The sequence below is a fragment of the Primulina tabacum genome, chromosome 3 (genome assembly GCF_025594145.1).
Source record: "Primulina tabacum isolate GXHZ01 chromosome 3, ASM2559414v2, whole genome shotgun sequence".
NCBI lineage: Eukaryota > Viridiplantae > Streptophyta > Magnoliopsida > Lamiales > Gesneriaceae > Primulina > Primulina tabacum.
The window spans coordinates 50,666,586-50,681,591 of record NC_134552.1 but is presented as its reverse complement, the minus strand read 5'-3'; the positions used below and the strand labels follow the sequence as shown (position 1 = coordinate 50,681,591).

At 33.1% G+C, this 15,006-nt stretch overlaps 1 protein-coding gene across 1 annotated transcript; it reads right to left on the bottom strand.

The window, feature by feature from the left end:
* Nucleotides 1-6,583: 6,583 nt before the first annotated feature.
* LOC142541178 (uncharacterized) lies at nucleotides 6,584-9,199 on the bottom strand. Its single transcript, XM_075647826.1, has 4 exons — nucleotides 9,047-9,199; nucleotides 8,870-8,952; nucleotides 8,022-8,166; nucleotides 6,584-7,299 (listed from the first exon to the last, which is right to left on the bottom strand). Exons 1-4 carry the CDS (start codon nucleotides 9,143-9,145, stop codon nucleotides 6,910-6,912), a joined length of 717 nt encoding a protein of 238 aa, XP_075503941.1. The 5' UTR covers nucleotides 9,146-9,199; the 3' UTR covers nucleotides 6,584-6,909.
* Between the last annotated feature and the right edge of the window lie 5,807 nt (nucleotides 9,200-15,006).

Below are 15,006 nucleotides of genomic sequence, written 5' to 3'. Positions count from 1 at the left end.
GTTTGTGACACGCTTTCTTTAACAAATGTTACGGAGTTTGATAATTCCACAACGAATTTAAACATTATAATTAATAATGAAATTATTTTCTTAATTTGATATATATTTTTGTTATTTAGAAAACTCAAATCATAAATTTTAAATACAAATTTAACTGTTTATATATTATTTTATGTTAATATGGATGTATTTCGATTTTATCTACTAATCATATTATTTGAAAGAGTATGTCTCTTGTGGGACGTTCTCACGAATTTTTATATGTGAGACGGATCAACCCTACCGATATTTACAATAAAAAATAATATTTTTTTATGGATGACCCAAATAAGATATTCGTCTCACAAAATACGACACGTAATATCGATTCACATAAGTTTTTGTCAATTTAAAATTCACTCTGATTTGTATTACAAATATATAAATAACTAAAACTTGCATTTAAGATTTGACATATTATTTCATTATAAACAGTAAAACTAATCAAAATCCATAAATTTCAATTTCATCTCCAAATGCTAAAATGAATGGATTTAAAAATAATCAATCATAATTTTAAATTATGTAAAGTCTCAAACTTAATTTTGAATTTTCTTATATTACATCTTTTTTTCCACAAAAAATTGATTGTATTATGAATATTTCATAAAAAAAATTAATTTATTTAAGGAATTTGGTCTTTTATTATTAATAATTAACTAATATAAACTAGCATTTAATTTATTTATCAAAATTTGTATTGGATATAAATAAACCAATATTGGGAAAGCATTAATCCTTTGATTTAAAAATTAAAATAAGTTATTCGAGAGAAACGAGGAATTATTTCCAATTCCTCCGTGGGAAAGGAGGATGCCGAAAGAATATGCTTTACCAACGAATACGACGACGTTTCCATGGTCAAAAAAAGTAGGGGAAGGGTGTGGTCGTGTGGCGGTCTTCTGGAAAACACGCCGTTCTCTCTCTTTGCAATCTTTCCCACTCGTATTTCATTTTCGTTGTGTTTATTATTCAAACATATAATAAAATATCTTTTTTTATTTTTTGATTGATTTTAAATGGGCAACTTATTATAATATCCATGGATTTTTTAATTTTTTTAAAAAAAATAAACTATAATGATAAACTATTATATATTTTTATACTAATCTATAAATTATCTCTTTTTCTTACTTGATATAGTTCATAATTTATTTAAAATTTATACCATATCCTTTCTCATGCAATTTCAAATTTTATAGCACAAATATGATTGAATAAATAATAATAATCATGTACAAAGATATGTGCCAAATAACCAGCATTAATTATACAGAGTAGGTCTCTTATGAGACAGTCTCACGAATCTTTATCTATGAGACGGGTTAACCCTACCGATATTCACAATAAAAAATAATACTCTTAGCATAAAAAGTAATATTTTTTCATGGATGACCCAATAAGATATTCGTCTAACAAAATACGACCTATGAGACTGTCTCATACAAATTTTTGCCAATTATTAAAAGACATACAATCTAAGGTCGATGTTTGATATGTTCATTGATACAAGGGTTACAATGTGAAGCCGCATTTTTTTTTTTTTTGGTATAATATATAGACCCATGTGAAAATTATATGTGGCTTTCATGTAGTTTTTAAATTAAAATAATGTTTGCAAATACTTAAAAAACTATATAAATTTTTTTTATAACTTTTTAACGTTTTGTCAAAGTTGTAATAGTTTTGGGTTTATTTTTTTAAGTAAGCAAATAAAATATAAAATGTGTACATAATAATTTTTATAATAATTAGAAGTTCAATCTTCTGCTGCAATTTTCTTTTGGTCAAAGAAGGTGTCACTAAGGGTTAGTGTAGTTTTTGGCACTTTACATCATTAGTTTGAACTTCAATGAATTTCAAGTTAGGCTGCCATCCGTTTACACTCCCCTAACGTTCGATGCCGCAAACAGTAACCCCGTTCAAAAATAGCCTAATCTGATTAGTTAATTGGACAATTATTTTTTAAATATTAATACTCGAGTCAGGATTATATTGATTTTGTTATATATAATATTTTATGGTAGATTATTTTTGTTATTTTGTTAGATTTGAAAGATTTGTGATCAAAATAAATATGAAAATAAGGTTTTTTGTAAAGATTAGTATTATGCTATTTTCGCCTAAAAATTGGGTGATTGATTGAGTTCAATAAAAATTATTGTCGAGTATTAACTCTTATGAATCATTTTTATGAATTATTTTTTCTTTTATAATTTATGACATGTTATCAACCCGATGTTATAACCAATTGAGAATGAAAATAAATCTCATTATGTTGATGTTCTTGAAGCAGAGCAGCATGTTGTCAATAATCAATTTTATAATATATCATTTGGTGTTCTAGATTCAACACAATTATAATTACTTATACACTGGTGCCCATGCAGTATGTTAGAATATTTATTATACAATATGTTTTGGTGATTGACAAAATATCAATATTGAGCTGTTACAGGAAACCAGCTGCTACTTTGTGTTTTAGTTTTCCGATCGCCAATGCAAAGTCTTGATGCTCATTACTTTATTCATCACCATCTGTGAATTATTTATCTTTTGACCGCTCTGTAATAAATACAATCTATTTTTTTCAATTGTAGATCAGAAGTGTGAACATTAATAAGATATGTTATTTCCAACTGGTCAGAGACTATAAGTTTCATAAATTTCTCGTCAAATTTGGTACATATCTTACTTTTTATATTTTTCAACACAGTTTCGTTTGGCATCTTCGAACAAATATCTCTTGTTCCATGATATCCAAAGGTTGTCCATCAACCATATTATAACTTCCCTTAATATACAGCAACATAATTTTCATAGTTTCATGATGAGGATTTGTATGAAAAGATGCACCTAAATCGAAAATCCAAGAATCAACATGACTCTCAACAGAAAAAGTAATTCAACATGACTTTCATTAGTTGTCACATTGCAGCGTTGCCCTTGTTTTTGTCCTTTTTTGATGTCATGCAATTCTTTTTTATTTAGAATTTTCCATTATAGTTCCAAAACTCCAGATTTATTCCAGATCTAGAATTATTTCTATAGCTCCTTGATTGTGGTCCGCCTCTATTTCGATTATAATTTTTGTCATTCCCCCTCTTTCTTCAATATTTAAGAAAGAACTTGATGTCGTTGTTTCATCAGAATCAATTCTGTGAACCTCTTTTGCGGGAATTCTATCTCTGACATCATTAAATTTCAGTTTTTCACTGCCAAAAAGTATCAATGCACAGACCTCATCGTCAAAATTAATTTCAATTTGTCTTAAAATCATTCAGATGTGCTGCCATAGAAGTCCTTTATGTCATTTTTAAATTAAAAGAAAAATCCTGATAAATACCTTATCATTTGCGGAAGTTTTCTCGTACATATCTGATAACCTTCATCAGACTCGAAGTCGACCTCTCCTTTACAACGTTATGAACCACGTTCTTCAACAACAATGTCAATAAAATAATGTTGTTTGGTAGTCCTCGATTTGCATTATCCATAATGTGAAATCATTGTCATCAAATTTTCTAATCTCATTTGTCAAACCTTTTTCCCTAGTCTTTTTTTTTTCAAATTCGACCTAATTCTCTGATACTAGTTGTTAGGAAATTTGTTCCCAATTTTGATTACTGAAAATGTAAAAGATGACGAAAGATAAACACAAGAACACACGAGTTTATATTAGTTCACTCTCAATGTGAGAGCAACGTCCACTTGTCACTGCTACGATTTCTATTATGATGAATCTAAGAAAACAAAGACAATTTTACAAAAATGTCATCTCTCATAACTATTTTCTTGTCACTCTATGTCTGTCACTCCGTATGTGAATTATAATATAATGACGGCTATCAACATGCTTAAATAATTCTGCACTACATTAATATATGTTAAATATCTAAAATATCCTTAAATAAATAATTAGATTCCATGCATATATTACCAGATTGAGTTCAATTAAAATCACACCTAAGTGTCAGACTCTTATAATTATCTTTTTATGATTTATAATATAATATTTTTTTCCTTATTTTTCGTCTTCCTACACTGTTTCTAAAATTTGCACATTTTACAAATACAAATCAATCTTCAGTTAGATTTTTTCAAAGAATCACACGTTTTGCCATTTAATCTCTCACTTATCCATATTTTTCTGCAAACTGACCACGTTGGATCTTAATCCGACAGGCTTTCTATAGGAAGGCTATTATAGCCAAAACAAATTGAAGAACGTAAAACTGGCCATACAGCAAGAAAGCAATATATAGTGCATCAACACATACGTTGTGTGATTGTATAAAATTTTTTATAATTCATTTGGTTGATATTTAAATGAGGATCAAAATATAATTATAGCAAATAGTGAGGGATTACAATGCAATTTTGATATATAAATTAAAAAAATAAATAGCAAAAAGAAAAGAATAAAAAACAGACTCGAGAAAGAATTGAACCTATAACTTGATGTCTAAGAAACATAAATTTTATCTGCTGAACTACATGTGACTTGCATTAAAGTTTTAACACTTTATTAATATATATAATTATTAAAACTGACCATGACACCAAAAGTTAGTTACTCTAAGGACCTCAAACTTAATAACAGAAGTATAGATATAAGATAATACAAAACTTAACTAATTGAAAATAACTACTCCAACTGAATGTAACTTATAATAACTGTTTGTAATTATCACTGTTAATTAAGTAACTACATGTAAAATAACTAATGCTCTCAGCTGCTATGTGAAATCTAATAAAGGTCGATTCCAATTTCCATGCAAAGCTGAACTTTTTGAACTCGATCGAAATCCAAGAATACGTTTTCACATGAGTAAGCCAGAAGAAATAAGCATGTCTTCTTCATTCTTCTCAATGTTCCTAAAATATTCCAGACCAAGAAAATAGTTATCTGGAGTATACAATTAACAGTATTGTAATACATAAATGATTTATGCATTTTCCAGGCAACAATCTTGATCATCACTCCACCATTTTGCTTAATTCCGTGCAGTCCTCGTAATCAAGCGGCTTCTACTTCTTGTCAATGGGCCGCTTGTGAGTACTCCTCTACCAGCAACATCGTTATTTTCTTGCATGAGTTTCCACTTTGCATTCACAGAAGGTTCTGCAACGTGCACGTCTTTACTTCCCTCGTGTTTTCTTTGAGCCTTACTTCTTAAGCAATTCAATAAAGCTTCTGTGCGCTTTATATTAGAAGGGCTCGCTTTCTTCAAACCCAATTCTCAATAGCTGGAAGTACATGAACTGGTGCTTTGAAGTATATCATCAAATATATTTTTACTTGCCAAACTGGGTTCACGATGTCCTAAGTTACCAATGGAAAGATCACGTAATATAGTTTGGAAAAGTATCCAATGACACATGTTCTGAACTTTCTGATGTTGTTTCGATTCTATCAAATGATAGGGCGCCAAACTCTTCCCAGTAACATGGAAACCCAAAAACAAAATCATTGCAAATCTGTCCATGAATAGAATTCTGGAAAAAACAGATGTAAAAACTATTTGAAAGTAGAAAATATTATATATTTACCAGAAAGCTAGGTACAGAGCTGGAAAAATGAACACAATTTGACAAGGCTGGGCAGAAGCAGAATCCTAAATCTGACTGAGGTTGTATTGGCATTTCAGGAATGTGGAATGTGTCAGATTGAATCAAATGTCATATCTATACATCTTCACATATATTCAAGAACAAGATGTTTACAAGAACATCTCAATTCAAAACAAATATGTTCGAACGAACATCTTGTACAAATACACCGAGAGTGTTTCTCTCAATGTAACATAAAATCACTCATATCCAGGTAAAGGTTTAAAAAATGTAGCCACAGAATCAATCCCGTGTATTTAATTTACAACAGCTTAAGACAACTAAGTCACAAAATAAGAATTCGCTTATTCGTTCTTGATTCGAATAGGAAAATTATTAATGTATGGCAATGGTTATCCTGTGGTTTTTCACATCAAGCATTGTAGCTAAAACTTAAAACAGGATACAGAGGAAGAGAGAAACCTGCCTTTTGTACAATACCATGTGTATGAATAAAATGTCGCAAAAGTAACACAAAACTAGACATCACACACTAAAAATAGAATGACACAATGACAATCCATTTGGTTAATGCAAACGTGGTACAGCAATTAGTAATTTTTGTCTTGACAAGTGGCAATTTCATGGGAACGGAATTTGCATTTCATCATTTTCATGTCACTACTTGTAAGTATCAGTAAGTGTTTCACTAAATGCAGAAAACTTTCAGACCAAAGGAGAGTGAAAGAAACTTAAACTCGGTACCTTTAGCGAGAAGTAACTGCTTAATGTGTGAAACCTATTAAGATGACTATTGATTGTAATTTTTTTGATTATGTCAGAACCCGCAATCGCTACCCTTCGGTGTATCGGGTAAACCCCCTGGGCTAAAACAATAGTCTGCAAACCAAGCTAGTAATGTATACCGCACTGAATAAGTCATGTATGACAGAGGCGCACGAGAAAGTAATGGAAGGGGGAATCGAACTCCTGACCACCAACTCGGATACCGCGTGTGGGCACCATTGACTGTCATTGTTATGCCATCAGCTGTCTAAAGAATAACAGCATCATGTCTCTTTCCAGACCAAGAAAATCATTTTCTGGAGTATACAATTAACAATATTGTAAAACATAAATAATTGATGCAAAAACATTACACATGCATTTTCCAGGCAACAATCTGATCATCACTCCACCATTTTGCTTAATTCTATGCAGTCCTCATAATCAATCGGCTTCTACTTCTTGTTAAGGGGCCGCTGGTGAGTACACCTCTACCAGCAACATCATTATTTTCTTGCACAAGTTTCAGCTTTACATTAGTAGAAGGTTCTGCAATGCGCGCGTTTTTACTTCCCTTTTGTTTTCTTTGAGCCTACTTCTTAAGCCATTCAATAAAGCTTCATCTGGGGTGGAGACCGTGCTCTTCATATTAAAAGGGCTTGCTTTCTTCGAACCCAATTCTCCATCATTGGAAGTACCTGCACTGGTGCTTTGAAGTATGTCATCAAAAATATTTTTAACAGCCAAACTGGATTCAGGATGTCCTAGGTTGCCGATGAAAAGATCACGCTGTATAGTTATCGGAAGAGCATCCAATGACACATGTTCTGAGTTTTCTGAGGCTGTTTCAAGTCTATCAAAAGATAGGGGGGCAAACTCTTCCCAGTAAAATGGAAACCCAAAAACAAAATCATTGCAAACCTGTCAATAAATAGAATTTTGAAAAAACAGATGTAAAAACTATTTGAAGGTAGAAAAATATTCAATTTGTACAGAGCTGGAAAAATTAACACAATTTGACAAGACTGGGCAGAAGCAGATTCCTAATCTGACCAAGGTTGTATCACCATTTCAGGAATGTGGCCTTGTGACAGTTTTTCAAATGTGTCAGACTGAATCGAATGTCATATCTATTCATCTTCATATATATCCAAGTAAAGGTTTTAAAAATGTAGCCAGTTAGAATCAGTCCTGTATATTTAATTTACAAGAAGGTCCAGCTTAAGGCAAACTAAGTCACAAAATAAGAATCTCTTTTTCGTTCTTGATTTGAATAAGAAAATTATTGAAGTATGGCAACGGTTATCCTGTTGTGTTTCACATCAAGCATTGTAGCTAAAACTTAAAACAGGGTAATGAGGAGGAAGAGAGAAACCTGTCTTTTGTATATAAATAAAATGTCACGCAAGTAATACAAACTAGACATCACGAACTAGAAATAGAATAATACAATGACAATCCATTGGTCAATGCAAATGTGTTACATCAATTAGTCATTTTTGTCTTGACAAGTGGCAATTTCACTGGAATAGAATTTAAATTTTATCATTTTCATTCACTACTTAAAAGTACCAATTATTTTTTCACTAGATGCAGAAAACTTTCAGATGAGAGGACGGTAAAAGAAACTTAAACTCAGATACCTTTAGAGGGAAGCCATTGTTGAGTGTGCGAGACCTATTAAGATGACCATTTACTGTAATTGTTATGCCGTCAGTTGCCTGAAGAGTAACAGCATCATGTCTCTTTACAATTGGGGCAGAGAGAAAACCCCTTGTCCCATGGCTCCTGCAATACAAAAATGAAAAAATAAAAGATCTTAGAAATCTTCTTGCGATCTTGGGCTTATATCTAATCAACAAAATCAGAAAACAAAATGCTCTCCCTTGAGCAGTTAAAGAATTACAAGGTAAAAAGACACCTTACACAACGTGGATCACTAAAAAGGGTTTTCCTTTATTAATCACATTAGAAACTATTATCACAATCTTGTGATATAAATAGACATGAAACTGTGTCTTTAGTCTATATAATGTTAATGATTTAATGATAGAAAATCTCACAAAATGTGTGGCATGAGAGACCAAGTACCCTTTACGCATAATTCACAAAGATCCTAATTCATGAAGAATTTTTAACTTTAATTATTGGCTTCTTCCAACTTTAGCTGAATTTGAACATTAAAATGTGAAGTTATCTTCAGGTGGCTGGAAGAAATGTGAACAGCAGTAGATTCTTCACCCGGCATGTATCACATTTGCTATTATTATTGTACAAATAGATCAGCCTATGGTTAAGAAGTCCTTCACCGTTGACATGTAAATTCATCAAATACAAATGAATGAAGAAATCGACTACACATGAATTAATTTCCCAAATTCAAATATAATTTTATAAATTTCATAATAATTCGGAAACTTCACTCACACAGACAAAGAAACATTTAATCGATAATTAAATTAAAATTAGTAAAAGAGAGTCAAAGTTTTACTCGGTAGTGAAACCTCCAACGCCCAATCGTTTGCCATCAACATCAGAATCTGCTTTGATAAGCCACCAATCATGCAACAATACCTGATAAGAGAGCATTCAAAACGAGAAAAAATCGTGAATCAGTAAACGATCTACAGAAATGACACTTAAAAAGAGTTCGGTAAAGAAACATCACTTCTTTGAAGTGCGGCAAGCATAACGGATTGCTGGTAGAGGCGGAGGAGAATGTTTTGCAAGGCTTCCGGCGAAGAAGATCTGCAACGGAGTCCGCCATTCAGATCGGATTGGAATCTGGAGGGAAAGGGGTTTTCTCTTTTCATTGGCGGGTTCTAAGTTGTTTTTATTTTTTAAAAAGATAAATTTAATAAGAAAATGGTTTTTTTCATTTATTATCTTCCATATCATTGACGAGTCTATAAATGTGAGATTTTAATTTATTAGCATGAAAAACAAAATAAAAAAAAGTGAACATTCCAAAAAAAAAAAAGGATTATTTTCAAAATATAATTACGATAGAGCTAGTTTGAAAATTGATTTTAGTAATATGTAACATAAATATGATCTTGTGAAACAGATCTTTTATCTGACCTGATCTATGAAAAAATATTATTTTTTATGTCGTATTAATTTTATGCACCGAGTCGACCCGTCTCGTAAAAATATATTCGTGAGACCGTCACACAAGATATATACTCATTCAGATATTATTTTCACTTTTAAATTATTGAAAGAATATATTTGAATAAAAACATAAATAATATTTTATGGGGACTAAAATATAATTTTATCATTTTAAAATAAATTTACTTTGGAAAAAAATAAGAATAAAATCTTATAATTAGTAAAATGAAAGTTGGTCCTTATGTATTGAACATGTGTGATGTATATTTGTAACTTCCCAAAAATTTGAAAGTCCACGTGAATCACATGCAAGTTATCAAATATTTTTATGTATTTCAATTAATTTATTTTTAACGCTTTAATGCAGATTTTAACATGAATATAAATGTTTAATTCTTGGTTCATTAAGATTGCATGATATAAGGTTTTTAGCAATATTTCATGCTCAAACGAGTAACGGAGACCGAAGACAATTAAGAAAAATATTTTATTAAATAATTAATTTTAATTATTTAATATATGGTGTAATTACGTGAGATTTTCGAGAATGGGCATTGACAGAGTATTTTTACTCGCTGGGTCATCTTTTTAATCGATACACAAAATTTAGCAAGTCGGGGGACTTTTTGAGGGTTCATGCAATATTTCAAAAACACACCTAAACGAAATATTTTACGGGAGTGTTTTTGGGCTTAATGAGACTATTTTAATACACAATGGGCCTAAAATCTTTTTTAATCTCATTATTTTTAATTAAAAGCCGTTTATACTAATTATAATATACTAACCTACTTTCAAAACCCTAAACACTCCACCCCTTCAACTTGGCCGCCCCTCCCCAGCCTTCAGCAGCATGTTTTCGAAAAGTGCAGCAGCAATCCCCTCGACTCCCCCCAAAGTTTTTCAAAGAACTTCTTCCTCGTCTCTCCAGTGTATGTTTTACGCGATTATCTCAAAGGTTTCGAGTGTAAATACGCAAAGACATGCCCTATACCTTTTTTTTCTCATCAATCACATCATGATATGTGTTTTGAATGGTTTTTGCATGATATTACATGAATCTATCATCTTGCATTGAATCTACATGATTTTTACACGAAAATATGCATATTTATGCCATGATGCTCACGTTTTTGATATGGTTGAAGGGATGCAGGATCTTTGAGGTTTAGGGATCATTTTATAGCAGGTTTCGAAGGTGTTTAAGGGTGATATCAGATCTGGATCGAAAGGGTAAGGGCCGATGGTGATCTCTTGGTTCTAGGGTTCGAAGTGCTAGATCGGGTGAAAGGGAGAGGGCAGCCGTGCATGACTCATTCCAAGCGCTGTTTCAGGTCATGTGGGGTGTGCTTCGGGGCTGGGAATAGTCCATGGTCAGCTGGTAGAAGGGCTAGGCTTGGATCGAAGCTTGATAATAAGCTAGGTTGAGTTTTGGGCGAGTTCGAGTGATCCCGATCGCAATGGCTGTATACGCAGGTTAGGTTGGTCCAATCAGGTGCACGTGGGTCTGGTCATTGTCCTAGAAGGGTTAACCAAGGTCTAGAAGCGTCGGTTTCGGGTCTATGGTCGAAGGTCGGAGGCTAGGTGCACTAGGGTTTGAATCTCGATATGTGCAGAAAATTCCAGCAGCTGGACGAGGGTTTGCAAGGGTCTTAGGTGGTCTAAAATAAGTGCTTTAATGGCTGGTCATGTAGGTTCAAGTCATGGTTTAAGTTTGGAAAGATTTGGTTGAATTTCGGGTTAAAATCGAGACCCTGATCCAAGTTTTAAAACGAATTATAGAAGTTCTTGCATGGACTCGAGTTTACGTCTAGGAAATGATTATAAATATATTTTAAGGTGTTTTAATAAGTCTAGTTGGCTTCGAGTGAGGTTCAGGGTAAAATGGTCAATTAGGATTTCCAGAGGCAAAATGATCATTTTGCACACGGGTCAAGTTAGCAGCCTTGGCAGCGCCCTGATAACAAAAAATTACATGTTTTGAAATGTATATGTTTATTATGAACATGTATTTTTATGCAAATACGGAAAATACATTGAATGCTTGATTTTAAGGAAATTTACGCACATGCATGATTTTTATAAGTGATGAATATGATGATATGTTTTGAAAGATGAGAGTTGGTTGTGACTAATACGAACACGAACATGTAAGGTCAAGGCTCAGTGGATGAGTAATATTGTCGCTGATGTCCCCGTCGTCGGGTACCATGCTTATACGTAGATGGATCCATCGACTAGAGCTTATACGAAAGTCAAAACTAATAATCTAAATTCAAATAAATAAAATGAACACGTACATGTTGACATGATGAGATATGATATGGACATGTTTATGCTTTGACACGTAATGTTTAAGCTCATGCTTTTAAGATCATGAAAGGTGTGGGGCTCGTGCTCCTGATCAGCGTTTAATGACCAAACAAACAGGATTCGTTAATATAAACAACGAAAGCGATAAAAAAATTTCCTTTTGGGCCAATAGAAATTTCGGAATGATCTTCCCGTAAATAGGACATCCCAAAAATTTTCAAACACAACATTTGTATACTCGAAATAAAGTCATAACATCAATTCACAAACCTACAGCCGCACTGGCCAGAACTAACACATGCAGAGCCGACAAGGCTCGATCACACAACTATCAATCAAAAACATCGTAAAAATAACACTACAACTACGCAGGGAATCCCCTGACAAATATATAACTCGATAAGATAATACATACATATATTTAATTATATAGCTGGGAACTCTCAACAATAATCCAACTACTGGGCACCGCAACCTGACGCTCCTCCAGACGCGTCAAATCCTCCTGGAAAATCTGCTATGGAATAAAAAATAAGCACATCATAAATAGAAAAGAAGGGTCAGGCCCCAGTACGATGATCCAGTAAAAATATGACAATATAACTCACATGAAATAAAATCAAGTAAAATGTAATGAAATGCAATGCAATGCAATGCATGTCGGTAACAACAAAATAACGGATACCAAAACGGAGTCCAAATGAAACGCATAAGCAATAGGAACAGTGGTCACCCGTGCCAGGAATGCAGCAACGAAATATCAAGCCGCCGCTCATCCATGCACGTAGACGTAGCATCGAGGGTCCGGTAGTGACCCGGTCAGTTCTCCTGCAGTCACGAGGAGTGTGTTAATCCTATGACTCTCTCCATCGATGAGATGTCAAGAGTGATCTAATCCTATCACTCGCTCCATCGATGATTCAACATCATAATAGATCAATAATGATAGCAGTCAACAAAGTCAATGCTCGAAATGATATGCATGAATAGTATCAACTCAAATAAATGGGTGAATGCAATCACGTTATTCACAGAAGCAGCATAAGACGCCACAACTCATTAAAAAATACTTAACGTCATTCCACATCATATAGACGTCATAATAAAACAGTTCATGCGTACCTCAACCTGAACACCTAATTTACCACTGAAATATCTTAAAGATTTCTCGAAGAATCCGATCATGTGGCAAATAATACATTTCATATCAAGTTCATTTATTTTTCTAATATTCACTAATTTAGCCTAAAATTCCAAAAGTCCAAATTTTAGGCTTTAAAATTTTTAAAATTAATATACGACAATTTTATAGTATCTAAACACCTAATTATTAAACACTAAAATTCAAAAACTCAATTATAAACTTATGAATTTTCGAAATTATGCCCAAATAAATTCTGAAATTTTGTTAATACCTTCAATTAGCTCTGATATAGCACATACAATCAATAATACAATATATAGTAATTGTTGGAAATCAAATGAATTAAAATATCCAAAATTCGAAACCCTAAAATCTAAATTATATCTCTGAACGTTTTGAATCCTGTTCTAAGCTTCGAATTCAAGCTTCAAACTACTTAAACCAAGGTTTCCTCCTGATTTCCGGCGAAAATAGGCGGCAGTCGGCTACGGTCGCGACTTGGATTTAGCAATTTTCCTCGCAAAATGGGTATCAATAGAAATTTGACATCGATGGCTTCTCAAATATGTATTTATTTTAATTTTTGGGCAATCGGAGCGGTCACAATCGACGGACAAAGCTTCAAAATTGAAAAAGAAATAAATATGCAGCTTTCAGTTTGGGAAGATGAAGACGGAGAGAGAAAAACTTTGTTTTTTATTATTATTATTATTTAAAACAAAACAATATATATGATTAAATGGGCTGGGCTTCTTAGTTTGGGCTGGACTCTTGCAAAAGATATTTTAATTATAATATTTTTCACTGTTGCATGTGATGTATATATACTTATTATCACGGTTCAGGTGTGTTGAGTCTTTAGACTTACTAAGTATGAATAGTGCAGGTGAGCATATTGATAAAGAGACTGGAGGCGCCAAAAACTGAATAGGCGGAGCTAGGGGTGCACGTGAAAACCCGAAGACCTTGAATTTCTTCCGCGTAATATGATTATGAGTCATGGGTTGAAGCAACATTTTTAAATGGTTATGAATCTCGTTTTTTGTCGTTGAGTTGTCAGGCTTTTGGCATTACGCTCGAGTTTGACTTTTTAAATAGAAGACTAGGAGATTTATTATATTTTAAGTTATTGTGTAATTGCGATTATTTTTATTAAGTGATTGAATGCATTTTAAAACCTATGATTAAATTATTTAAATGTATATGAGTGTGTGTATTTTTGGTCATAGCTTTTTTTTAAAGAAGAAAAGATTTCAGCAGTTATTTTAAGCAGTAGACGTCGTTTTCTTGCATGTCTCAGTTGCTGCAATGAACTCCGCTTCAGTGGTATATAATGCTACACACTTTTGCCACTTTGACTGCCATGACACAGCTCCCCCTGAAAATGTAATCAGGTATCCTGATGTGGATTTTCGGGAGTCAACATCTTCCGCCATATCTGCATCTGTGTAGCCTACAAGCTCAAGTCTGGATCCTCCAAAACTCAATCTATGTTTAGAGGTTCCCCGTAGATATCTGAATATCCATTTTACTGCAGCCCAATGTTCCTTTCCCTGTTTTGAAAGGAATCCACTCACTACACCTACTGAATGAGCTATATCAAGCTGAGTACATACCATGGCATACATCAGACTTCCAACAGCTGAAGCATATGGAACACCTTTCATTTCTTCTTCCTCATCCTCTGTAATAGGACTCTGTTTTGAGTTCAACTTGAAGTGGTTGGCAAGAGGACATCCAACCGCTTTGGCCTGGTCCATGTTGAATCTCTGAAGTACCTTCTCAATACACTTTTCCTACGACAACCAGGTCTTCTTAGCATACATGTCTCGATGGATTTCCATGCCAATAATTCTTTTTTGCTGGCCCCAAGTCTTTCATAGAAAAATTCTTGCTTAGTTGCTTCTTTAGGCCTTTGATTTCAGAAGCATCTTTGCCAACAATCAACATGTCATCTATATGGAGTAGAAGGCACCATCAAATCATCATCAGAGGTAATCTTTGACAAACACACAATGGTCTGCAGTGGTTTTCTTGAATCCATGTTGAGTTATCAC

What these genes read in the sequence shown, in the direction of transcription:
- LOC142541178 (XM_075647826.1), bottom strand. Translation starts at nt 9,145, where the DNA reads ATGGCGGACTCCGTTGCAGATCTTCTTCGCCGGAAGCCTTGCAAAACA. An exon ending in GTTGGAGGTTTCACTACCGA is followed by an intron (nt 8,167 to 8,869) that starts GTAAAACTTTGA and finishes TTTGTATTGCAG; the next exon opens with GAGCCATGGGACAAGGGGTT. An exon ending in ACAATGGCTTCCCTCTAAAG is followed by an intron (nt 7,300 to 8,021) that starts GTATCTGAGTTT and finishes ATTTATTGACAG; the next exon opens with GTTTGCAATGATTTTGTTTT.